Genomic DNA, 26,466 nt, shown 5'->3' on the forward strand with positions numbered 1-26,466 from the left:
GACCCAGGGTTTAGTCTGTGATGTTAGTCCCTGCTCTGCTTGGTTCAGGTTATGTGACCTGGGACAAGTGGCTTTTCATCTCTAACTCTCTCTTACTCTAGGAGCACAATAAAACCTACCCTGAAATCTACCCTGGTGTGATGGTTCAAGGGTCAAAGGTGACCTCCCTGCCTGACGGAAGAATTAGAGATATGAAAGATAAGTCCGATGAAAAGATCCACAATGGAGCCTGGAGAGACATAACATGGAGAATACCAAAAGCGAGGGGGAGATAATTAAAGGTGATGCAGTGAACATACCTCACACATGGTTAATGTGAGTCCCGGAAAGAAAGGGAGGGAACAGCGGAGAAGTGGTATTTGAAGAGATCTTGGTTGAGAAGTTTCCAAAAGTAACAAGATATCAATTCAGTGTAACAGTATTATTGTAATAGGAGAAAAAGTATGCTTTAAGGAAAAACAGTCCTAAAATATGCATTCATTTCATCATCGTGTAACAAAAACTTGGAAAATATGTGACCAGAAGACTCAAACTAAAAGAAATGTTACAGGCTCTTCTTTGGGCAGAAGAAATATCCTCCCAGGTGGAGGCACATAGATACAGGAAAGAAAGACTAATGACATTTGTGAATATGTAGGCAAATTTAAATGAGTGTTGACTATATAACACAATGATAGTAATTTCTTCTGGGGATTTAAATATATAGAGAATGAAAATGCATAACAATAAATTTGGAGGGTATATGGAATCAAAGTGTCTCAAGGTCCCCTAATTGTCTGAGGAGTTTTAAAGAACTAATTAACTAACATTAGACTGAAACGGCAAAAATGTACACTGTAATCTGAAGGGTAAACACTACAAGAATGGCAAAAGAATGTTTATCTAGCCACATGAGGTAACAATTTAATAGTTATAAAATGTTAATCATTTCAAAGGAAAGGAAAGGAAAAAGAACTTAGAAGAGGCAAAAATAAATATACAGTAAGATAGTATATATAAACCAAATTACATCTACTTTTACATTAAAAATTTCAGATTAATATTCCAAATAGAAAGACAGCTATTATCAGACTGGACAAGAAACCTTCCATCAGATGCTCCTGAAAAGAGACACATGCAAATTTTAATCATCTAGAAAATTTGAAAATTAAAAAAATGGCAAAATGTATACCTTTTCCACAGTAACCTACAGAAAGCTGGTATAACCCTATTAGTAAAAGAAAAGGTACACTTTAAAGAAAAAAGCATCACTAGAGAAAGAAGGAGATTTCTTTGTGATAACAGGTTCAATGCAATAAGGAGATATTAATATAAAATTCTAAACTTGTATACATGTCCTAAAATAGAGCCAAAATATGCAAAGCAAAATCTAACAGAAATAGAGCATGGACAAATTCAGTCACAGTGGGAAATTTTAACACAGCTCACTGGGTGATGCACAAAATGGCAGACAAAAACTCAGCTAGACGGAGAAGGATTCAAAATGTTACTTAAGTTAACAAATGTATTTAATTGACATAGAACAATGCACATAACAACTACTCATCGAACGTTCCAGAATAGATCATATGCTGGGCAACAAAGCAAGCCTCAGTAAGCTTCTATGGACTAATACAATTTACCCTGACTAGTTAATGTAATATTCAGTGGTAATGGTGGGTTTTCTGCCCCTCCCCCACCTCGTATAAATCCAAGAAATATTAGTTTACACAATCCCACGCCCCACCTAGGTGACCCTCCCTACTCTCCAAACCCTAGACCTGAGAAGATCACATGACTTGTGCCTTTTCCTTAGCCAGGGGAAATAATTCACCTCAGCCATGGCCATTTCCATAAGAGGGGAGGTTTTCCACATGGAATCAGGATGGGTGTGTCAGAGCCCACTTGACCCATTTCCTCAAGAGAGTGGGAAATAGTGAGCCTGAGCCCTCTGCATGCCTCCTCTAAAGGAGGGTCAGCTTGTTGGGAGTCCTGTGGGTTGGGGTTAGGGAGGGAACCCAGAACCCCTCCTGCCCTGTGGGGACCTGAGGACAAGGTCTCATGCTGACCAACTCACCCATGGGGTGGCCTGAAGGCAGTGATCTGTCACCGCCCTCCTCACAGGCCGCTCGTGAAGATAATCTGTGGGTCTGGAGCTGGAGGTTTGGAGAATATCAGGAAGAGCTGCCGAAGAAGGAGAGTGCAAGCCCCAAACCACTTTGTCAGAGCCACACAAACAAGATGGCGTCCTAACAGGAAGTCCCTTCCCCAAGGGCATAGAGGAGGAGAGCCCTGGGGGCCAGAGGAGACTTAACTTCCTGTAATTACTGCCCCCTGAGTTTGCTACCAGCCTAACACCCAGGGAACTCTTTCCAACTGTACCACCCTTGCAGAGGAGGCCATCTGGAATCAGGAGGCTTAGGGGACCTTGGTACTTCTGGTTACAAACACAGGGAGCTCTGTATGCCAGACTCTGGATCAGCTACACTACATTGTGTTCCTTCATTTGGCAAACCCAGAGAACTCTGTGTGCCAGCTGTAGGCCAGGCTCTGTACTTGCTACATTGCCTCTATTCTTTCATGAATTCCTCACAAGGGGACTCTGATATCAGAATCACCAACTTCCCAAGGTTGCTGAGGCTTACTGAGGTGCTGGAGCTTGTCTAGGGTCATTCAGATGCTACCTAGAGAAACAGAGACTGGAATTGAGCTCCATGGAATGGAAGATGACTTCTCCATGCATAGCTTTACTAAATTCTTGGTGCAATATAGGGGATTTTCTGAAGTTTACACAAAGTAACTGAATAGTCTAAAAATAATCAAATGGCTAGAATTAACTCTAACCCATTCCAGAGAGATAATACCAAAACAACAACAACAAAAGACACTTGAAAATATAAAGGAAATACCAAACAGTGTTTGGTGGGTCACTGTAATGACAGTGAAAACAAACAACAAACAAACAAACGGAAACCCATAGCCTTTCCTTTTTTAAAAAAAATGTAGTCACTGTAGGCAGATATCCCCTAGTGGCTAGAACCACAACTGTAGCTCTGAAAGTCTCAATATGAGGGATTTGTAAAGAGGGAAGGAGGGAGGAGCCTGGGCTCCAGTTTATGAGCCAGAACTTTGTGGAATTTTCCAATACCTTCTGGAATTTTCCACTACTTGCCCTCCTTCCCTTCCTAGATCTCTATGCCCTGAAGTCCAATGCCTGAGAGAGGTGAATAAAAATCTGCACATGAGAGTGTGAACATCTGAGGTGAGGGAAATGTAAGACAGAAATGCATATGAATACACAGATACACTGTCAAGTCAAAAGTTGAAAATTCTGACTTTTTATGAAACAGTATCATGTGAACTCTTTGATAACATGGTAAATATACGTGAACTTTTTTTGTCAGTCGATTATTAAATCCTCTCAAGTGTTCCTCTCGACAGATTAGCCTAATCACATAATCTTAGACATTAAAAATGTATACTTAGAAAATAAAATCATTCTGCACCTTCCATCTACGTGATCCCCTCACCATGACTCACAGATACCCAAGATATCCAATGTAAAAGGATTGGTGCACATTTTCCAGATGTGTTTCTCTTTAGGTGGTGTGAATACCTAACTTAAAACATTTGTGTAGTTATGCAGTTCTGTACATATTCTTCTTAAATTTTGCCATTACAGGGACTTCCCTGGCGGTCCAGTGGTTAAGACTCTGTGCTCCCAATGCAGGGGACACAGGTTTGATCCCTGGTTGGGGAACTAAGATCCCACATGCTGCAAGGTGCAAAAATAAATAAATAAACAAACAAATAAATAAATAAAAATAAAATTTTCAATTTCATAAGCAATTTTATGCAAATTGATTTTTTTCATTTATTATGACATCTTTTGATTTTCGCTTCTTCAGTTAATGGTTTGGCATCTTTCTAGATCTTTACTGAAGAAGCATTTTTATTTTTAGATGAATTGAATTATTTGTGGTTATCTTTTGTCCCTTTCTCTGCTGATTAACAGAAATCCTGTTTGTTCTCGCACATGAGCACAAAATCTGTAATACTGTTTCAAATGTTGTCTCCCAGCTTTTCAAACTTTTAATTTTTTCTCTTTTGACAGTACAGAAATTGCTTTAATTTTCATGGATTTTTTAAATTTAAAAATAACACAGCTATGACAGAAAAAATGAGTAATACATAGGGTTGCATCAAATACTAGTCCACTGGGAATTCTAGATTCAAAGCCTTGATGGCTTCAGGGCAAAATGGAAAAGAGCTTTAGACCAAATTCTACATTGGTGAATATTGGGGAAAATATTTGAATACATGTTTGCTTATAGGAGACACCATGTAAAGTGCCTCTGGCCTAAAATAATTCCGTAAATGATCATTTCCTTCCCTCCATGGAGGTTAATTTCCTCTGCTTCAACCTGAGCCCCACACAAATTCCCCAGGACAGTTCAATCTCTGTAGCCCCATATCCAGGCCTCCAGGCTCAAGGGAGTAGATTTCATCTACATCCCCTTCAAGACCAAGACATGGGGGAGAGGGCTGTTTGAGTACCCTATCAGCGTGGCATTGACACTAGGACAACCAAAATGATATATGTGACCCAAGAAAAGCTTTTAACTCTGTCACAAACTTAATTAGAGAAATTGAAGGAAAGTTAGGAAAAGCCCATGTCTCCCAAACAGAAATGTCACATATAAAGGAATGCGAATTATTGGGAAAGTGTTTGGGACATATTTTATAGCTAAATGTTTAATATTATATAATATAAATAAATCTGATTAGTAAAAGAGCATCATTCAAAGTCTATCAAAAAATTTAAATAAGAACTATGAATCACAAACATATAAAGATTAAACAAATACAAAAACAATTATATATGCATGTATGTATGTGTACATATATTTACATATGCATATACACATAAGCATACACATATAACATATGTATACATAGTATGTATACATATTGTGAGCAAATTTTGGAAGAATAAGTATGTTCACGTAAACTAACTTATATAGTACTGTACACAGAGAAATACGTCTGGGAAATATAAACTATTTTTTTTTTAACATCTTTATTGGAGTATAATTGCTTTACAATGGTGTGTTAGTTTCTGCTTTATAACAAAGTGGATCAGTTATACATATACATATGTTCCCATATCTCTTCCCTCTTGCATCTCCCTCCCTCCCACCCTCCCTATCCCACCCCTCTAGGTGATCACAAAGCACAGAGCTGATCTCCCTGTGCTATGCGGTTGCTTCCCACTGGCTATTTTACGTTTGGTAGTGTATATATGTCCATGCCACTCTCTCACTTTGTCACATCTTACCCTTCCCCCTCCCCATATCCTCAAGTCCATTCTCTAGTAGGTCTGTGTCTTTATTCCCGTCTTGCCACTAAGTTCTTCATGACCTTTTTTTTTAAAATTAATTTATTTATTTATCTTTGGCTGTGTTGGGTCTTCATTTCTGTGCGAGGGCTTTCTCTAGTTGCGGCGAGCGGGGGCCACTCTTCATCGCGGTGCGCGGGCCTCTCACTATCGCGGCCTCTCTTGTTGCGGAGCACAGGCTCCAGACGCGCAGGCTCAGTAATTGTGGCTCACGGGCCCAGTTGCTCCGCGGCATGTGGGATCTTCCCAGACCAGGGCTCTAACCCGTGTCCCCTGCATTGGCAGGTGGACTCTCAACCACTGCACCACCAGGGAAGCCCATGACCTTTTTTTTTTTTTTTCCCTTAGATTCCGTATATATGTGTTAGCATACTGTATTTGTTTTTCTCTTTCTGACTTACTTCACTCTGTATGACAGACTCTAACTCCATCCACCTCACTACAAATAACTCAATTTCTTTTCTTTTTATGGCTCAGTTTACCAACAATATACATCTTGCTATGTAAAAAGATGAAAAAAAATAGAAAAATATTTTCTCTAGCATATACACATTCCTGCATTTCATTAGTTTTGGAAAGAAAGATATTAATTTGAAATCAGAAGAATAAATGATGCAAATTTTTATAACATTATAGTATATACCTAGCTGGGAATTTCACTGCAAAAAAATTATGTATGTGACAACTGTGTTTATATATAAATCTATATATTTTTTCACATTACCCTTGTCTCTCAATTATACATATAAAGGTTTCCTGTCACTATTGGGAGGAAGGGGCTGAAGAAAATTCTTGCCACTAGACTTAATGTACCTGGGCTCTAACTCACCCTTAATGCTTCATTTGCCACAAAATCTTCCAGATATTTCCATCCGATGGGCACCTTGCTCCCTTCCTCCTGCCAAGGCTTCCTGCTATGTGACATCCAAGCTGCCATTCCAGATATGCTCACCAGGTGGCACAGACCTCCAATTTCTGAATTTTCTCCAGTGAAAAATGTTATTTGGGAAAGGGAAAGAAAAATCTATTAAAAGTTACCTTGCACTGCGAGTGGTGGAAGAACATGTAAAATAAAATCATGCTCAAATTGCTTTACCTAACGATTTTCTTCTTCTCTATGGTTTCACAGACAGAAATCAGAGTAATAATATAGGACTCCTCTTAGAGGGCTGGTGGTCAGTAAAGGCCTGAGGTGGGAGCAAGGAGGGCAGAAGGGGTTCAGGTACTTTCTACAACTGTCCTGTTAAGTTTCACAAAGTTTTTCCCAGCGTGACAAACTTCTGGGTAAGGAATTGCCGCTCTGGATTTTCCAAATGGATAAACCAGGTTACAGGGTATTTCCTTCCTGTTATATCTGGCTAGTCTCCACCCTCTCCTCTTCTGCTGGCTAAAGCCTCCTAGGCTCAGATCTCAGCTTAAACTTCACTTCACATGAGAAGTCTCAGACATACCCTACTGGTGTGATTACCACTAGGCATCTAGTAACTGCACCACCTTTACCATCTCCAGACACATTTTTCATGTGAAAGGGGACCAAAGACTGTGAGCTCACAATGTTTCATAGGCTGTAGCGTCACACAGTGGACTTAAGATGCTGACATTTTCAAATATCTTGTCTGAAGATTTGGCTCAGATTCTCTCTGCCACTTTTGAGGGGGGTGCTGGGGACAAAGGTCAGTTCAGCAACGGAAATGCAGAGTTCTTCCACAGACAGCAATCGGAGCGTGTAGTTCAGAGAAGCTGAGGAGGCTGTGGACTGATGCTCCTTCCTCTACAAGAGCCCATGAGAGTACTACAACGAGAGTCTGTGATTTTTAGCAGGCGTAGTTTTGCATAGCAAAGACCAAATGAACCTTCCAGAGGTAAAATTCCAGGTTTGAAAGTTTTTGAATAATTTGCTGCATGGAATACTCTTAAATATATTTCAAAATATTTAAATGAACTTGGAAAATATTAAAAAAAAATTAAGGAAGGAAGCAAAATGTTCCTTTAACCCCTGATGAGATATCATCATTTTTATATTCTCATTAATTATGCGCATAATATGACACTGGCTTATCTTTTAATCTACATATAACATTTAATCCTTTTGACATAACTACAAACTCCATATTGTGATTCATTCTTTACTGATAAGGAAACCAAGCCTCAGGTTTCAGGCCTGGCTGAGACTAAAGCACTTTTGTGAGCTACACTGTCTTGTGATTTCAATAAATCCTGACAAGGACCCTATGAGGGGGAGAATCCTCACTCCCGGGATGGGGAACCTGAGGTTTGGGACCTTAATGTCCCACACTGCCCCATGTCATGCTCCTACTCATTGGCTGATTCTAGACTGGAAACCACGTCTTCTGAACCCGAGGCCTTTACTCTTCCTACTGATTCACCAGGCCTTGCTTTATTTATTGGATATAATTTTATGGGCTTTGTTTACAACCATAACAGGAATTCACACTCAGTTTACACAATGTGGAAAATACATTCAAGGATGGAGGGAAATTGCAAATAACAGCAACACTACAAAACACTGACATACATAGTTAACTTTATGGTTTCCCTTGCTGACAACTGAAAACAATATAAAAGCTAGTTTCAATTTACTGTGACGATTTGAGACAAGTTTTGTTTTTATTTCCACTGTTTTAAAACCATATCATCCATGCTACTCTCTCACTTTGTCCCAGCTTACCCTTCCCCCTCCCTGTATCCTCAAGTCCATTCTCTAGTAGGTCTGTGTCTTTATTCCCGTCTTGCCCCTAGGTTCTTCATGACCATTTTTTTTTTTTTTTAGATTCCATATATATGTGTTAGCATACGGTATTTGTTTTCCTCTTTCTGACTTACTTCACTCTGTTTGACAGACTCTAGGTCCATCCACCTCACTACAAATAACTCAATTTCATTTCTTTTTATGGCTGAGTAATATTCCATTGTATATATGTGCCACATCTTCTTTATCCATTCATCTGTTGATGGACACTTAGGTTGCTTCCATGTCCTGGCTGTTGTAAATAGAGATGCAATGAATATTTTGGTACATGACTCTTTTTGAATTATGGTTTTCTCAGGGTATATGCCCAGTAGTGGGATTGCTGGGTTGTATGGTAGTTCTAGTTTTAGTTTTTTAAGCAACCTCCATACTGTTCTCCATAGTGGCTGTATCAATTTACATTCCCACCAACAGTGCAAGAGAGTTCCCTTCTCTCCACACCTTCTCCATCAATTATTGTTTGTAGATTTTTTGATGATGGCCATTCTGACCGGTGTGAGATGATATCTTATTGTAGTTTTGATTTACATTTCTCTAATGATTAATGATGTTGAGCATTCTTTCATGTGTTTGTTGGCAATCTGTATATCTTCTTTGGAGAAATGTCTATTTAGGTCATCTGCCCATTTTTGGATTGGGTTGTTTGTTTTTTTGATATTGAGCTGCATAGCTAGTGGGAAGCAGCCGCATAGAACAGGGTGATCAGCTCGGTGCTTTGTGACCACCTAGAGGGGTGGGATAAGGAGGGTGGGAGGGAGGGAGATGCAAGAGGGAAGAGATATGGGGACATATGTATATGTATAACTGATTCACTTTGTTATAAAGCAGAAACTAACACACCATTGTAAAGCAATTATACTCCAATAAAGATGTTAAAAAAAAGTATATATAATTGAGCTTCCATCAATACCCTGTCGAGAAATAGTTGCCTTTTGAAAGGGCTCAACATTTTAAGCTAATGGGATAATCTTTAATGGAGTAATTTGAGGCCTAGAATAGGTAAGTGGGAGGTAATTTAGGCTAGATTATTTGAAATTATAGCATTTAGGTACACAGCGGTATGTTTAGCTTAACAATATGTTCTCTGAAAAAATATGTGCATGCATGTACACACACACACTCATATATGTATTATAAATTCAGTGATAAAAAGATATGCAGCACGCTATTTACAAATAATACAATATAAAATCTTCTTTATTATAAATTCATATAGCCAATTGAGTCTCACAAAAGGCTTTCATTGATTTTGGTGCAATGTCTGTATCCATAAACAGACAGTGATGAACAAGTATAATTCCTACATGAATGCTGATTGGTATTTTTGTTTATGTTAATTAGTCTTATAAAAGTGAAACAATAAAGATGTATGTTGGAAACTACTATGTTCACTAGTTTTTCAATGACTAGTGATTTCTTTGCTGAACTGTGTAATAGTTTCAGATCACGGGAGACTATTCCTCCAATTTATAATAATTTTAAATTGTTACAATTTGTAGCAAATTATACCTATAGACCCCCCCCACACACACACACAAAAACCATATCACTGAGATATTGCTTTTAACAGAAAAGAAAAGCTATATATCATTTCTCAATGGAAATGAATTAACGGCTGTAAGAATATCATTGGCAAAACCAAGTAGAAATACACGTTTCTCAAAAATAATTTATGTTCTCAAAATTAGAGAGTTTCCTTTTAACTCATTACAATTAAAATCTGCATTACAACGTGTTTGCCAATAGGTAACAAACTATAGTAATTGAGGTAAGAATTAAGATGCTTTCATTCATACTCATGGATACTTTGAGCAAAACCCTTGAATCTGACTAATTTGGTGATGCATCAAAACCCAGTTTGACAAAAAGATAACCCACTGAGTGCGAGAAAAATATTTTCAAATGATATGACCTATAAAGGGTTAATATCCAAAACATATAAACAGCTCATACAACTCAATAGCAAAAAACCAAACAAACTGATTACAAAATGGGCAGAAGACCTGAATAGACATGTTTCCAAAGAAGACATACAGATAGCCAACAGGTCATGGAAAGATGCTCAACATTGCTAATCATCAGACAAATGAACATCAAAACCACAATGAGATATCACCTCACACTTGTCAGAATGGCTATCATCAAAAATTCTACAAATAACAAATGGCGAGGATGTAAAGAAAAGTGAACACTTGTACACTGTTGTTGGGAATGTAAGTTGGTGCAGACACTGTGGAAAACAGTATGGAGGCTCCTCAAAAAACTAAAAATAGAACTCCCATATGATCTAGCAATTCCACTCCTGGGTCTATCTCCAAAGAAAACAAAAACACTTATTGGAAAAGATACGTGCACCCCAATGTTCATAGCAGCCTTATTTATAATAGTCAAGATATGGAAGCAACCTAAGTGTCCATCAACAGTTGAATGGTTATTGAAGATGTGGTATATATATAATGGAATGTCATTCAGCTATAAAAAATAATGAAATCTTGTCATTTGCAACAACATAGATGGACTCGGAACATATTATGCTTATCAACATAAATTAGACAAAGACAAATACTGTATGATATCACTTATGTGTGGAATCTAAAATATAAAATGAACTAGTGAATTTAACAAAAAAGAAACAGACTCACAGATACAGAGAACAAACTAGTGGTTACCAGTGGGTAACCATTACCTTATAGCACAGTGGTGCCCAATTTTGCTCACTAAGTGGGCAGAGGGAAGGGAGGAGGGGCAAGATAGGCGTAGGGAGTTAAGAGGTACAAAATACTATGTATACAATAAAAAAGCTACGAGGATATATTGTACAGCACAGGGAAACTTAGCCATTATTTTATACTAACTTTAAATGGAGTATAATCTATAAAAATGTTGAATCACTATGTTGTACACCTGAAACTGATATAAATCAACTATATGATTATGCTTGCAAAAATACTAGTGGCCTTTAAACACATCACAATATCAAAATTAGGTAACATTTGTTTTGGCTCAGGCAACATTTATTCATAAAACTATTATGTGGCATTTTCATCCCTATTGTACAGATGAAATAGATAAGAAACTAAAAGGTTAAGTACTTTGCGTAAGCTCGCAAACTTAAAAAGGGGCCCATCAAGGATTTTGAATCCAAATAACAAGGATCCACAGCCCATGAATATATAAGGTGATAGAACTTGAGACATGGAAGCACACAGATATTATCAAGTTTCAGCCAGAGAAACCCACACTGACACACACTTACGTGTACAGATCCATTGTCAAAAATTGTAATCAGATTCTTTTCTGTATGAATCAGTATTCTTTGAATACATTTCCAAAACAATAAAACTATAACTACTTTATCTGTGAAAGTATTTTGTGTTTTCAAATTTTTATCAATAAATTTTTCTGTTTATAGAATTTCAAGCAATATAGAACTGTACATGTATAAAATTAAATTACCCTGAATCTCCCTCCTGCCTGACTCCTGTCTCCTGACCCAAAGGTGTCTATTATCAACAGACGGGGGCATGTTCTCCAGATGTGTTTCTCTATAGGTGAATTATTATCATAGTCACAGATACACAAAAATATTTATTCATGCATATATTTTTTTCAATATTGGAATCACCTTATTCATATTTTGCAACTTGCTTTTTTGCATCAAAAATAGTATCTCTTTATGTTTTAATTTGTATTTCATTAGCTGTGTTTTTAAATGTTTCTAAGACATGTATATTGCTCTTTGAATGAATTCTGTTTATATTTATATTAGTTATCTATTGGTGAAAAATAAATTACTCAAAAATTTAGATGTTTAAAATAACAAATATATAATACTACACCATTTCTTTGGATCAAGAATCAGGGAGAAGCTAAAGTGGAAGGCTCTGGCTCAGGGTCTCTCACAAGGCTGCAATCAAGGCAAAGGTAGCTGGTTACTGGCAGGTCTCAGGGCCTCACTACTTCTGGCCAGAGACATGGGTTCCTTGTTACTTGGGTAGCTCACAATATGGTAGCTGGCTTCTCTCAGAATGAGCATGAGACCAACAAGGAAGACACAGCCTTTTTGTAACCTTGTCTCAAAATTGAACCCCATCTCTTCTCATATATTCTAGCCATTAAAGGAAGTCACTAACTCCAGCTCACACACAATAGGCCAAATTATATAAGGAAGTGAATGCCAGAAGGCGAAGATCATTAGAGACTGTTTTAGGGGCTGCCTACCACAACATCATTAGATTATCTGTTTACATTGGTTCCTGGGAATGCTTCAGTATCATGATAATTCACTTCATATAATTTTCAAGTATTTACTCCAGCCTTGTCAAGCAAGTTTTAATGATTATTTTGTAATACAGTCTTTTAAATTTTAATATTATAATTTAAGAGTAATATGGCTCATTATATTTAAAAAATTGATACCCTGGGCAGCATGAAATATGAGCACTGAAAGAAACTAGGATTAGGACATGTCCTGATGGCTTCAGGACACAATAGGAGAAGCTTTAGTGAAGTCCAGGTTACACTACTAAGCAGGCATTAACAAAGCAGTTTCCCCCTTTTATCTAACTTCTCCAAACTTCCTATACTCTGATGTAAACAGTGGATTTAATAATAGTTTACTCAAATAAATGTGAAGATTAAAGGATATATAATTTAGAGTTCCACTTGCATAAAATAGTTTTGTCAACATTAATATCCTACTCTTCAGACCACCTATCCTAGAGGAAGCACCTGTTCTGACTGAGACCTTGTCTACCACCTTAAAACCAGTCAATTCACTTGGTCCCCATTCACAGGTGTCTTGGCCCCAGGGACAGGATTTCATTACTGTCATCGTCATCATCATCACCAAGAGGGGTTTTTGAGTGAGTGCCCATAGGGGAGTGTAAAATGACCAGTCCTTAAGGCCTGGTAGCCTATCACCTACATAAGAGATCGCTGGGTATACACAATGTATCTCAACTTAACTTCATTATTACTCCCTCAAGGAGGCTCTTTAGACAGTTTTTCTTTGCCAACACTTCACTGCATAGAATGTGAAATTTTAATACCATAGATGTAGTTTATATCTGTTTATGTACTGTGGACCTTTGGAGGGCCACAAACCATTGTAACGTCTACTTCCTTCCCCTATTCTCAAGAACTAATTTTCAGATTCTTGGTGGGAGGTCATATTGGCTTCACTGAGGATGAATGGAAAATTGTGATGGAGACAAAACCTGGAACACCATCCCTGCCCATTATGTGGTGTGTCATTCAGGAATGCTTGCTTAGCCTCTGTTAGCCTGCCCTTTTTCATCTGTAAAAGGGCACCCATGATGCTTTCCTTACAGGACTATAGGGAGGAGTAAACGGGGAACCCTCCACAGAGTATATGGCACATTGTAGGACTTCAAGAAATGTGAGACATGGCCCACTTTTCTCCTCCCTCCTAGAAAGTGATGACTGTTATCTAAGCCTCCCCCTGTTGAGCCTTCAGGTAGCTGTAGCCACTACCTTTGCCTTGACTGCAGCCTTGTGAGAGACCCTGAGACATATCTGCCATAGAAATCACCTGGAAACATGGCAGTCAGAAATAGCACATATTCACACTTCCGTAATAAAGGAGGTTTGGGGCCATTTCTGTGTTGCAGGATGGCTTTGCTGAGGAATCCAGGGTGTGGTAAGAAGATCATCAAACCATTTTCTTTAATTCCTCATCATTTTATGTCCCTTTATTTTACCTTTTAGATTGATATTGGAAAAGCAGTTTCCCACTGAGCCCCCAGATGAAGAGAGTGCAGATAAAGGGGAGGCAGGAATCACAAACCCTTGACTTTGACACCAGGCCCATTAGCCTCTACAGGACCATGCACTAGGATTTCATCTGCACCATCAGCTTCTTCAAAGAGAGGGGATGGGGAGCGAGTATAACCTCAGTGGGCACAGTTTAGAAACATGTAAAACTACAAGTTTCAAGTTCTAGAAGGTCATCATCTGTCGAGGAGACTGTTGGATGCCCTTTGGGGAGGGTAGGAGGTAGATTCCATTCCTGTTCCTTAAAATATGACTCTGGAAGATTGATCTTCCATTAGTGAATGAGTCTGTCATCTGTCAATGGGAATAATGATGCCATCCTCCCAGAGTTTGTTGTGAGAATAATGTAAGGTATATAATTGTGTGCATGTTTCAGCTATAAATATATAAGTACTATCATAGAGCTAGTTCCCTTTAGCAACCTTTTTTAAATCTGAAAATAGTTTTCTTTTGAGATTTCTCTAGTAAGGTGACTGTGGGGCTGCTTTGATATGACTCCATGCTGCCCTGACCATTCTTTCACGTATTTCCTGGGGCATAGGTGCCCAAGAAGTTCTGCAGCCAGTGTCCAAGAATGCAGCAGCTGATGGGGACCTCACTATTTCTTCTCTCATAGATATTGCCAATGTCTCTGCAAAGAGGTTGTAACAATCTGTCCTCCACCAGCAGTGAATGGAGTTATTGTAGCCCCACATTTTCCACTTAAAGAGGATGCAGCATAAACATAAAGTCACTGATCAGATTTTCTTTTCAAATTCTGGTATTATTTCAGGATATATTCTGAGGCACAAATGTGAAATATGTCATTTATAGGGAAATATAACAAAGAAAGATTAAAATGATCTAACGTTCTAGTACCAGGATATCAGATTAGCAAATAATAAAAACGTAAAACCCATCATGGACTCAGATCTGCAAAAACAGGTGCTCTTGTCTTGTGGTTGTTTGTGCTAAATACTAATAAGATTGTAAAGGTCAACTAAACAGTAAATATTAAAAATATTCAATGTCCATACTCTTTGACAAAGAAGTCCCACTTGTGGGATCTTGTCTTCCTGAGGCAGCCGGGTGAGACCCCTGCCATCATGACCCATCTGTCCACACTGTTCAGGGTTGAACCATCAACACAGATGACTCAATGTCTTCAGGCCCCCTGACTCCTTGATTCAAAGGAGAAAATCTCTCTTACTGCTGGTTTCCCAGCCTTGATGAACCATCCACAGAACCACCACAAGCATTGATATGGAGCAGTGCTAGGTCCCTGCTCCTGGAGGGACATGTAGATCTCTGACCTCATCGCAGTGTGGGAGAAATCTCCCTTCTTCTCCCTCTCCAGGCTCTCAGAAGCCCTCCGCTCTGTAGCAGGTGGAAACAGCCCAATCCTTACTGTAAGTTTAAGGTTTTACAAAAGATGGAAGAAACACAGGTGTCAGACAGCTTCTGCTCCAAACCCTGTCACAAACTTCCCTGGAGGCAAGGGGAAGGGGCATCAAGCCTGGCTCCCTGCTGCAGGGAAGGTAAACACAGGGAGAACAGAGATGACCACCTCAGCAGTATGTATCCTGATACATTTTGTACAGATCTGTCACCAGCAACTGAAGGTGCCCAGGTTGCCGGTTATATCCATAGCTATGGCAGTGGGCTTGGAGAGAAACCTCTTTGCCACCTGTTTCTGGTGAGGAGCCAATGCTTTTTTGTCATATACATCGTGAAGACAAGACAGCCATACCTCACCACCAGCACCTTGGTTCTCCTCCACAAAGCCTTCTTTGTGTCGGGTTGCCTGATAAAATCAGGACACCCAATTAAATTTGAATTCCAGAGAACCAAGGGATAATTTTTAGCATAAGTATGTCAAATGCAATGTGATTTTGTTTATCTGAAATCGAAATTTAACTTGGTGTCTTTTATTTTTATTTGCTAAATCTGGACACCCTGGGGTAGGAGACTGTGAATCTAAGTTTAACAGCCCCAGCTGAGCCCCCCAATCAGCACCAATCATCCATGTGAGTACACCTTCTTGGATGTCCTAGCCGAATTAAGCCTCCAGATGACTGTGACCTAAAGTGACAGAGACCATGTGGAGCAGAAAAACACTCAGCTGAGTCAACATACTGAATCCTGAGAGATAATAAATGACTATTATTTGGGGGACTTTATTAAGTAGAAATGGATATCCAAAACATGCATTTGGGGTGTACTTTTTTTCTGTGGTCTGTAATCATTGGAAAGGATAGGGATTCACTGATTCCTGAAGCCTTGGTAGGACTTCATTATAGTTTCGGCTATAGATTGCATATAGCTTTATATGTGGGTATCGATTTCTGAACATTTCTATTCCTTCTTGAAGGGATTTCCACAGGAAATTTTCATGACATATGATTTTCACCCTACTTTTGGAATTTAGAACCTAATTCCAATCCCCCTCCACAAGAGGAGCCTCCAATGCAATCTCCTGTGTTAAGGAACTGAGAGGTTGTTGCTACAATTGGCTCCATGAACCACATGGAACACCATACCCTCAGAACGTTGCTTGGTGAGTAATAGAACAAGGGGTGTTTACTCACTTTGAAAAGTGATTCTCAAAGATTGTTTCCTGAAACACTCTCCTGCTACAGGGATAACCTTTGGCAAGGAAGTTACTTTCCTTGAGCACATATAGACAGAGCTTCTTCACCAGCAGCAAATAGCTCTGTATTATAGTCTTTGGCCTTTATGACTGTCTCATGAAGCACTTTAGTTGGTCAAGTCAGTATGATTCTGGGGTTCATTAAAAAAGAAGCCCAATTTCCTGCAAATCTAAGTCATTTTCTCCAATATCACCTTTATAAGTAATAGAATCGATGTTTTGTTCTTTTTATTCTTTTGTCATAGTTCTTGAGTTAGAGCCCAGATGTGGATAAAGGGTGTGTTTGGGGGACCCCTTAAAGACACAAGCATTTTGTAACGGATCATAGGAAAAGTTGGGGAGCCAGCAAGACTCAGAAAAGGGGAGAAGAGCTGTGGATCTATTGTTAGACCCACCCCTGAGAGCAGAGTAAACATGTGCTCTATAAAGGCAGCTTGCTTCAAGAATTTTGAAGGGAAAGGGTCTGGGCTGTGTGTTCCTCCTTCCAAAGTCACTCATCAGATAAGTGATTCCCACAATAGAGAAGTGAATTACAGAGAGGCTAGAAGTATTTTGGTCATGGATGTCCCTCCTCATGGAAGAAAATATCAGGAATGGAGAATAAGAATTTCCCCAACAGAAACCAGTTGTCTGGGGAATTGACTAGGTTTCTTTCTGCCTATTAAATGATTATATTTTTCTAGGCCTGCCTCCCTGAAGCACCTCTGAATGTTTCTTTAAATGACTTAATAAATATATAAATAAATAAATGACTTTTTTCCGACTTCTTAGATCATTCAGTCACACGATTACAGACATTCTCTTAATGTTCTACCACAGATGACGAACTTCTGTTAGCCCTCTGAGGGCTAGCTCATCTCCAAGAATCCTAGGATACTTCCCTGGGTCTCTGTATACTGAGAATAACTCCGCTCTTGTCTCTTTAAAGCAAACATATTCCTGACAACAGGGACTTTTTTTTTTTCCATCAACCTGGGCAGAGTTCGCCAATTTTCCGGATCCCAGTCTAGTGCCTCTAATTAGTATGCTTTCTCTGGTGGTAGCCAGAGCTAAGGTCCTCTGCTTTCACTGAAATCCAGGGAGTGGAGGAGTGTGCAAGAGGCATTTCCGGTGTGGGGGATTAGCCTGCGCATCGCGGTTGCCGTGGAAACCTGACGTCAGTCAGGCGACCGTGACGACTTTTCTGCAGAGACTGACGTGACCTGACGAGTAGCACAGGTCCCGCCTTCAGGTGTTTGGGACTCAGCTGAGGGTGTGCGTCCCGGCGGTGGCGGCTGGACCGCCCTAGGGTGTGGGGAGACAAAGGGATCCGCTTCCAAGTCGCCTTCTTCCCTCTTTGGGGCTAGGTGCCTCCGCTGTCTCGTAGGTAAAGCCATTGGGGTCCCGCCCGGCCCCAGTGGGTGCGGTGTCCTGCTCCAGGGGTGTCCTGGAGCCACTTTCCTTCTAAAGGCAGGGGCGCGGGAGGTGAGACAGGTAACGACTCTAAGCCTCAGCTTTCCCCTCTGTAAAATGGGGATAAGAATGCTTTCCCCCTGGTGGCGCAGTGGTTGAGAATCTGCCTGCTAATGCAGGGGACACGGGTTCGAGCCCTAGTCTGGGAAGATCCCACATGATGAGGAGCGGCTGGGCCCGTGAGCCAGAACTACTGAGCCGGCGCGTCTGGAGCTTGTGCTCCGCAACAAGAGAGGCCACGACAGTGAGAGGCCTGCACACCGCAACGAAGAGTGGCTCCACGCTCGCCGCAACTAGTGAAAGCCCTCGCACAGAAACGAAGACCCAACACAGCTAAAAATAAATAAATTAATTAATTAATTTAAAAAATTGATTTGTTTAAAAAAAAAAAAGAATGCTTTCCCCACAGGATCGCTGTGAACATTCAGTGATAACACATGAGTAAGCCTATAGTCCTGTGGTTACTGTGGGATCATGAATGTTTGGCCACTTCTTATTTATTATCAACTTCGTTGTTGGGGGAGAGATGAGGAAAGGAAAAGAAAAAGCCCCTGGTGAGAAACCCATTGTAACATCTGGTAGTTAGGATCACTGCCCAGTTGTTTCACTGTCTATGTCACTAACCCAGTGCCTAGCACGGTGCAGGGCACACAGTTACCAGTAAAGCATGGTAATTGCTGGATCTGTCTCTCCCTGTGCAGCTTCTCATGCCGGTGGCCTTGGTCACATCAGGTGTCTGAAGGGGGCAGGTTCTGAGCATCTGTGTCCTGATGGCTGCTGGAGCTTCTACTCCAGATTCAAGGGCAGCAGTCCTCAGGAAACCACAACACTTCACTTCCTGGTGGAATATGACGCCTGGCTCTAGTGAGTTCATAGATCTGGACAGAAGCATGTTATGAAATAGCTCCTGTGAGATTCTAGCCTAAAAGTAGAGAAGCTACTTTGATCTCATCATGGGAAAGAGGTTTAGCAGGTGGAATGTCATTCCATCAGCAGCTACTTGCTTTGTAGTAGTCCTGAGGCCCATCTTAGAAATGCCTTATTTGTGCAAAAGCAATGAATTCTATAGCTTGAGGGAGCTACTTGATGTTTAATATGCATTTGCAATAAGTTTACATATATATTTTCTAACTGTGTAAATAATAGTCAGTGATTCCCATGTATGCCTCAGATGGGTATTGAAATATGCAATTGCCTTTTCCGCGCCAGCCAGACAGGGGTCCATACGACGTTGTTCTGTATTCCCATTGTAACTTAAAGGGAAACTTTCACAATGTCCGGAGCCCTTGATGTCCTGCAAATGAAGGAGAAGGATGTTCTCAAATTCCTTGCAGCAGAAACCCACTTAGGTGGCACCAACCTTGACTTCCAAATGGAACAGTACATCTACGAAAGGAAAAGTGATGGCATCTACATCATAAATCTGAAGGGAACCTGGGAGAAGCTTCTGTTGGAAGCTCGTGCCATTGTTGCCATTGAAAACCCAGCTGATGTCAGTGTCATATCCTCCAGGAATACTGGCCAGCGAGCTGGGCTGAAGTTTGCTGCTGCCACTGGAGCCACTCCTATTGCTGGCCGCTTCACTCCTGGAACCTTCACTAACCAGATCCAGGCAGCGTTCCGGGAGCCAAGACTTCTAGTGGTTACTGATCCCAGGGCTGACCACCAGCCTCTCACAGGGGCCTCTTAAGCTAACCTGCCTACCATTGCTCCGTGTAACGCAGACTCTCCTCTGCGATATGTGGACATTGCCATCCCATGCAACAACAAGGGAGCTCACTCAGTGGGTCTGATGTGGTGGATGCTTGCCCGGGAAGTTCTGCACATGCGTGGCACCATCTCCCGTGAACACCTATGGGAGGTCATGCCTGATCTCTACTTCTACAGAGATCCTGAAGAGATTGAAAAGGAAGAGCAAGCGGCAGCTGAGAAGGCTGTGGCCAAGGAGGAATTTCAGAGTGAATGGACTGCTCCAGCTCCTGAGTTCACTGCTACTCAGCCTGAGGTGGTGGACTGGTCCAAAGGTGTGCAGGTGCCCTCTGTGCCTATTAAGCAGTTCCCCCCTGAAGACTGGAGTGCTCAGCCTGCCACTGAAGACTGGTCTGCAGCTCCCACTGCTCAGGCCATTGAGTGGGTAGGAACAACCACTGAGTGGTCTTAAACTGTTCTTCCACAAACTCTTAAAACGGAAATAGGTTGACGGAAAATAAACAGTTTCTAAAAAAAAAAAGAAAAAACAAAAGAAATATGCTACGTTGTTTTTCCTAGCAATCTGTGATTGTACCATGGATTCTTCCCTGCTCACCACATTTTTATCCATTGTGTAACGAAATGTTTAAATGCCAGAAAGTTTCCAAGTGTTAGTATAAAATGTCAGTTATGAGGATTTAGTATTTTGAAAAATAATAATTACTCTAGAGCTTCCCTATTATAATAATATTCAGCCATGTCCCCTAAAATAACCGGATATTCTAAAATATCTTTATGATTATTTTCCAAGAAATAATATTTTTAGTCTGTACTTCAGAAGACCATGTGCATCAACTTTCACTAAATATTTCAACATACCTCATTGCAAAAGATGATTTCTATTTTGGTAATATGTGATGTAGACGAATTTGGTGAGACATGGTGTGTGTGGACCTATTAATATGATAAGAGCATATTGATGGGTATTGTTCTCCTGGTTATTTTAATTGCATCAAAGACTTAGAAAAATATATTTTAAATGCTTTATTGACCTATGATTGACATACAATACATTGCACACATTTGAAGTGTATGCTTTAATAAGGTTTTGTATATGTCTACATCATGAAACCAACACTACAGTGGAGATAATGAACTTCCTCGTGCCCCTTTGTAATCTCCCACCCACCTGCCTCTGGCCTCCAACTTCCTCCCCTGGACCTTTCCTGTTCCCAGGCAACCACTGAACTTCTGTCACTATTAATTAATTTCATTGTGATTTTATGTAAATAGAATTGTATAGAATGTACTTTTTTCCTAGCTTCTTTCATTCAGCCTATTTCTAGATTTATCCATTTGTTGCCTGTATAGATAGTTTCTTTTTATTGCTGAGTAGTATTCTATTATACAGATATATCACAGTTTGTTTTATCCATTAACCTGGTGAGGGATATGAGGTTGTTTCCAACATGAAGCTCTTTTAAATAAAACTGGTATGAACATTTGGGTTTAAGTCTTTACAGGGACACATGCTTTCTTTCTGTGGGGTAAATACTTAGGGGTTCAATGGCTGGAGCATATGGTAGATGTAAGATTAATGTTGTAAGAAATTACCAAACTGGTTCTGAAGTGGTTATACCATTTTTCATTCCCATCAGCAGTGTATGAGGGTTTGATCCTCCACAATATCGTCAGTGCTTAGCATAGTCAGCATTTTTAATTTTGGCCTTTCTCATAGGGGTGTAGTGATATCTCACTGTAATTTTAATTTACATTTCCATATTGACGAATAATGTTGATCACCTTTTCATGTACCCATTTGCCATTTATATAATTTCTTAGGTGAAGTGTTGGTTCAAATCAGTCACATGCCAGAGAGGTCATACACAAAACAGACCTGGAAAGTAGAAAGGAATTAGCAAACAGTTTGGTGAGTCACTGTAATAAGAGTAGGAAAAAAAAGAAAATCATGGCTTCTCCTTTGTAAAATGTAGTCAGTGTTGATAGATACTCCCCTGGTGGTCAGATCTAGAACTGTAGCTCTGAAAGTCTCAAGGCAGCAGGCAATGGAAGGGGAAGGGAGGGAGGAAAGGGTACGAAATAACCGGCCCACAGTCTTCAAAAATGTCGAAGTCATGAAAGTCAAGACAAAACGGAGGAACTTTGCTAGACTGTGGAAAACTAAAGAGACACCACAGTACAAGATTCTGTCCTGGATTCTTTGCTATGAAGGACATCGTTAAGACAACTGGCAAAACTTGAACAGGGTCTGAGGATTAGCTTGTGATAAATTTTATTAATGATAATTTCCTGATTTTGATGGTTGTCTTCTGGTTATATAGGAGAATGGTCTTGTCTGTAAGACATACACTCTAAAGTATTTGGGAGCTATGGGGTATCGTGTTGGCAACTTGCTCTCATATGGTCCAGGGAAGGGGGTGGGGCAGGGGATTCTTTGTTTTATACCAGCAAATTTTCTGTAAGTTTGTGATTTGTTTTTAACAACAACCAAAAACAAGGAGCATGTATTGTTTTCATCAGAAACATGGACTCATTTATATAGATAAGGACTGAAAGGAACTCCTTTGGGTTTTATAACAATGATGCCATTGGTGACCTTGTTGAGAGCAGATTCAGCTGAATGGAGAGGCAATAGACAGGGGTGGGTTGAGGAATGACAGGGAGGTTAGAAAGTGGAGACAGTGAATATAGTTCCCCCTGCTTTGAGAAGTTTTTTGTTTATGAAAATGAGAGGAGAGAGGGGAGGATGTGGCTTAGGAATATTGATTTGTAGGGAAGGATTTTTGGTATATTTGTTTAGCTATTCATTGGAAGGAGAAACATAAGCCAGTTCGTATTAATGTTGAAAAGGAAAGGCCTTGTAAAGAAAATAGAGGGTTCAAGGTCTAAAAGTTGATGAAGATAAGAAATGCTCAGCCTTTAGTTTTTCTGACTCTTCTGCATTGCCAGGACAGTGTGCAAACACTGAATTCAGTATTTTCAGGTGGCTGGGTGTGGAGGATGTTCTCCTACAAGAAGGTCTTTCTATAAAGCTCTTCAAATAACGTACAATATATATAAATTATACATACACCAAATTACAGTAATGGATATTTCCAGGGTTGTGGCGAAATATAGATGTTATATACACTTCCGTGTTGTTCGAATTTACCTTACATCCAAGATTTACTACTTATGTAACTATAATAAAAATAACATTTTAAAACAGGAGGTTTGAATTTGGTCTTAAATTTATTTGCAAGTTTTTTGTTGTACAGAGAGATTTACTTTTCTGAAAATATGTCCATAATTAATAGTGAAGGGGCTGGGGAGGAAGCAAATTAGAAACTATGTATAGCATCATCCCAAATTTTACTCATCAGACAGGATCCGTCTGTCATGAGGCTCAGAGACTGCACAGGTAATAGCAGTGGAAGCACAGGGTCTTGTGCCACATTTCACATCTAGAAAAGTCCATCAAGTGGGTTTAAGGGAACCCCTGGTCCTCCCTCATCCCCACCTAATCTGTTGTCCTCAACTGTGAGGTTCAAGTTGCAATTCTCCCCACCAGCTGGTGAAGACCTCTACTTTCTCAATTTTCTCCAAGCATATAATATTTTTTTAGCAAGGAAAGAAAACCAAAGCAATAAAGATTTTTGTTTGTTTAAATAGGCTTTATTTTGTAGAGCAGTTTTAGGTTCAAGGAAATATTGAGCAGAAAGTACAGAGAGTTCCCATGTACCCCTTGCTCCCACAAACCCACACAATTCCCCCCCCCCACTGTCAATATCCCACCTCAGAGTGCTACATTTGTTACAATCAATAAACCTATATCTATACACCCTTTATCACCCAAAGTCCATATTTCACATTGTCAAAAGTATAAACATTTTAAAAAATAATTTTTACAAAGCAGGTTCTAAAACTGGAAGTATGAAACAAGCCTCTATCTCATATACAATTAGGAAAAGGTTGGAAAGATGTATGATCACTGCCAGAGGCTGATCATTCCAAAATTGACATTTCATTCATCCTTTCACTACATATTTATGAGCAACCTCTATGTGCCAGGCACTGGCAACCTGTATTCAAACTCCCATTTCACACCTCTCTCTGTTCAGCCCTAAACTTGTCCATACAACTGCCTACTTAGTGGCCCTGTCCTTTACAACTGCAAGATTCTAGCAGAGTTTTCACATCGAATAAGTTTACACAAACCCGACACTGAGCCCTAGAAGGTGACTGACTGTCTGTGTGCTAGTGTAGAGTGAGAAAAATCAGGGTTAGAATCCCTGTAATGCCTCTTACCAAGCTATGTGGCCTTGAAAATTGTTACGAAATACTTGCACTATTCCTTAAGTGGTATAGTGTTTTATGAATATATGTATGTACGTATGTATGAGTTTCCAGCTGTTATGTGCCTAAGCATGAAATGTCTGAGTCTTAGGATATGAATAAGCTCTACTTGAAATTATAAAATTGTTCCCCCAAATGTTTGCACCTTTTTAAACTGCCACCAGCAGTGGGTGAAAATTCTCAATTTATACATCATACTCCTAACAAAAAAATACAACCAAAAACAAACCAGAACTTTGGTATTTAGAGAATTTTAAAATAAGTCTTCCTCAACTGATGACTCTGAAATATTGCTTTCTGTTGTTTTCACCTCCATTTCCCTAATTACTGATACAATTAACCACCTTTTCTGATATTTATTGTTTTTTATGCATTAAGAATATTAAACCTTCACTGGTTAATGGCCTCATTCTTTTGTCATGACCTTCTTGAGAAAATATTGTGTGCCAGGCGATGCCAGTCAAAATCATCAGAGAAGGAGATGGGCTTTGAGCTAAATCATACAGGAAGCGTAGGATAGTGAGAGGAAGTGGAATACATATATGGACATTCCTGGCTATGCACAGGGCATGGAAGAGGAAATGTACCCAATGTGCTTGGGGTACACAGCCAGGAGACAGTCTGATATGGCTGAAGTGCAGCCTACACGGAGGGATGGGGCAGTTGATGAGGAGCTCTGACTCACTTTGCAGCATCCAGAAACTACTAAGTGGCCATCTTTAGCCCTTATGAAAACAGAGCAGAAAGGGACCTTAGCAGTTACCTAGTCCAGCAACTTCAGTTTGCAGAGAGAGTAATGAGACTCAGAAAGAGTAAAGTAGAACATGGCCACCATGCATGTGTTAGGCACCTAATGGGATCAAGGTATGCAGGCTCCAATTCACATTTCATTCCAGACTTCTTACATGAGCTCTAATCCTGTGTATCTATCAGAAATCTTGAAATGGAGGAAGATAAATATTAGTACAAATCCCCTGGTAACCTGTACCACTCAGCATGGATTCCCCTACCCAAAAAAGCATAAACTCAATCATTCCTCATCCTTGCAAGGCTACCATCTAAAAGAGAAGTCCAAGTGGGAGAGTGGCGAGACTATGGTCACTAGAGTCAGACAACCCTTGGTGAGACGATCTCCTCAGCCTTTTACTAACTGTGGGGCCTGGGAATGATATTTAACTGCTCTGACCCTCAGCCTTCCTCATTTTTAAACCACCAGTGTTGGGCACCTAGTGGGACACTTCAGGAGATGCCAATTTGCTTCCCACTTTGACTCTTCCCTTCTTAAAAGAGGTGTCCTGGACATGAACTGAAAAGCTTGACTACTAGAGGGAATACTTGAAAATGTAACAGAATAAAGGGATATGCATACAAATTCATTACCTGCCCACATGAGTTTCTGTGCCAATTTGTTATGTTAGAATTGGCTGCCTGATGGAGTCCTGGAGAAAGAATGTTATTATAGGGACTTCCCTGGTGGTGCAGTGGTTAAGAATCCGCCTGCCAATGCAGCGTATATGGGTTCGATCCCTGGTCCGGGAAGATACCACATGTCACGGAGCAACTAAGCCCGTTTGCCACAGCTACTGAGCCTGCGCTCTCGAGCCCATGCTCTGCAACAAGAGAAGCCGCTGCAATGAGAAACCTGCACACCGCAATGAAGAATAGCCCCAGCTCGCTGCAACTAGAGAAAACCCGTGCGCAGAAACAAAGACCCAACACAGCCAAAAAAAATAAAAATAAAAATAAATAAATAAAATAAATTTAAAAAAAGGAATGTCATTATATCATTTCCATTTAATTGAAGGATCTCCAGTCGAGTCTAGGATAGGAGAAGAAGATCTCCCCCACCCCTCTATTTCATAAGCTCTCCAGTTGTCTTATTTTGACTTCTAGATTTAACATCAGAAAAGTTTGTGAACTTTGATCTCGAGGCACAGAAGCTGATAAGGAAGCACACAGTGTGATATTGACTTGGCTAAGTAGAACACTGAAATGAGAGTCAGGGGTTCCCATCATAAAGGCACTTTGGAGAGGTCACTCCCACCAGCCGCATTGATTAAACAAGATAAAAATATTGAGTTCTCCTAGCCACTCAGGAATGTTACCACTCAGAATACCAGGACAAGGGACTTCCCTGGTGGTCCAGCAGTTAAGACTCTGTGCTCCCAATGCAGGGGGACCAGGTTTGATCCCTGGTCAGGGAACTAGATCCTGCATGCCACAACTAAAACCTGGAGCAGCCAAATAAATAAATATATTTTAAAAAAAAAAGAATACCAGGACAAAATCATCATCACCTTCTGGATACAAAATACTCATTTGATGTTTTGCGTATTAAGTCAATTTATGAATAATTTACAGGAGTGAAAAAAAAAGGGATAACAGAGGACAACTAAA

The 26,466-nt window shown here is 40.0% G+C and overlaps 2 protein-coding genes across 2 annotated transcripts in view; one reads left to right on the top strand and one right to left on the bottom strand.

Moving 5' to 3' along the window:
- The window catches only part of LOC137756377 (nuclear RNA export factor 3-like), a 32,626-nt gene extending 14,678 nt beyond the window's left edge, over nucleotides 1-17,948 (bottom strand). The window contains 3 exon segments of the mRNA XM_068532655.1: nucleotides 7,025-7,148; nucleotides 15,673-15,726; nucleotides 17,775-17,948. Of these exon segments, the coding sequence (XP_068388756.1) occupies nucleotides 7,025-7,148; nucleotides 15,673-15,726; nucleotides 17,775-17,948 (352 nt within the window).
- Nucleotides 17,949-19,264: 1,316 nt separating this feature from the next.
- On the top strand, nucleotides 19,265-20,248 carry LOC137756813 (small ribosomal subunit protein uS2-like). Its single transcript, XM_068533346.1, is given in 1 exon segment — nucleotides 19,265-20,248. A coding segment is annotated over 1 exon segment (888 nt). The 5' UTR covers nucleotides 19,265-19,297; the 3' UTR covers nucleotides 20,186-20,248.
- The last annotated feature ends 6,218 nt before the right edge of the window (nucleotides 20,249-26,466 follow it).

This window comes from Eschrichtius robustus, chromosome X (assembly GCF_028021215.1).
Source record: "Eschrichtius robustus isolate mEscRob2 chromosome X, mEscRob2.pri, whole genome shotgun sequence".
Lineage (NCBI taxonomy): Eukaryota > Metazoa > Chordata > Mammalia > Artiodactyla > Eschrichtiidae > Eschrichtius > Eschrichtius robustus.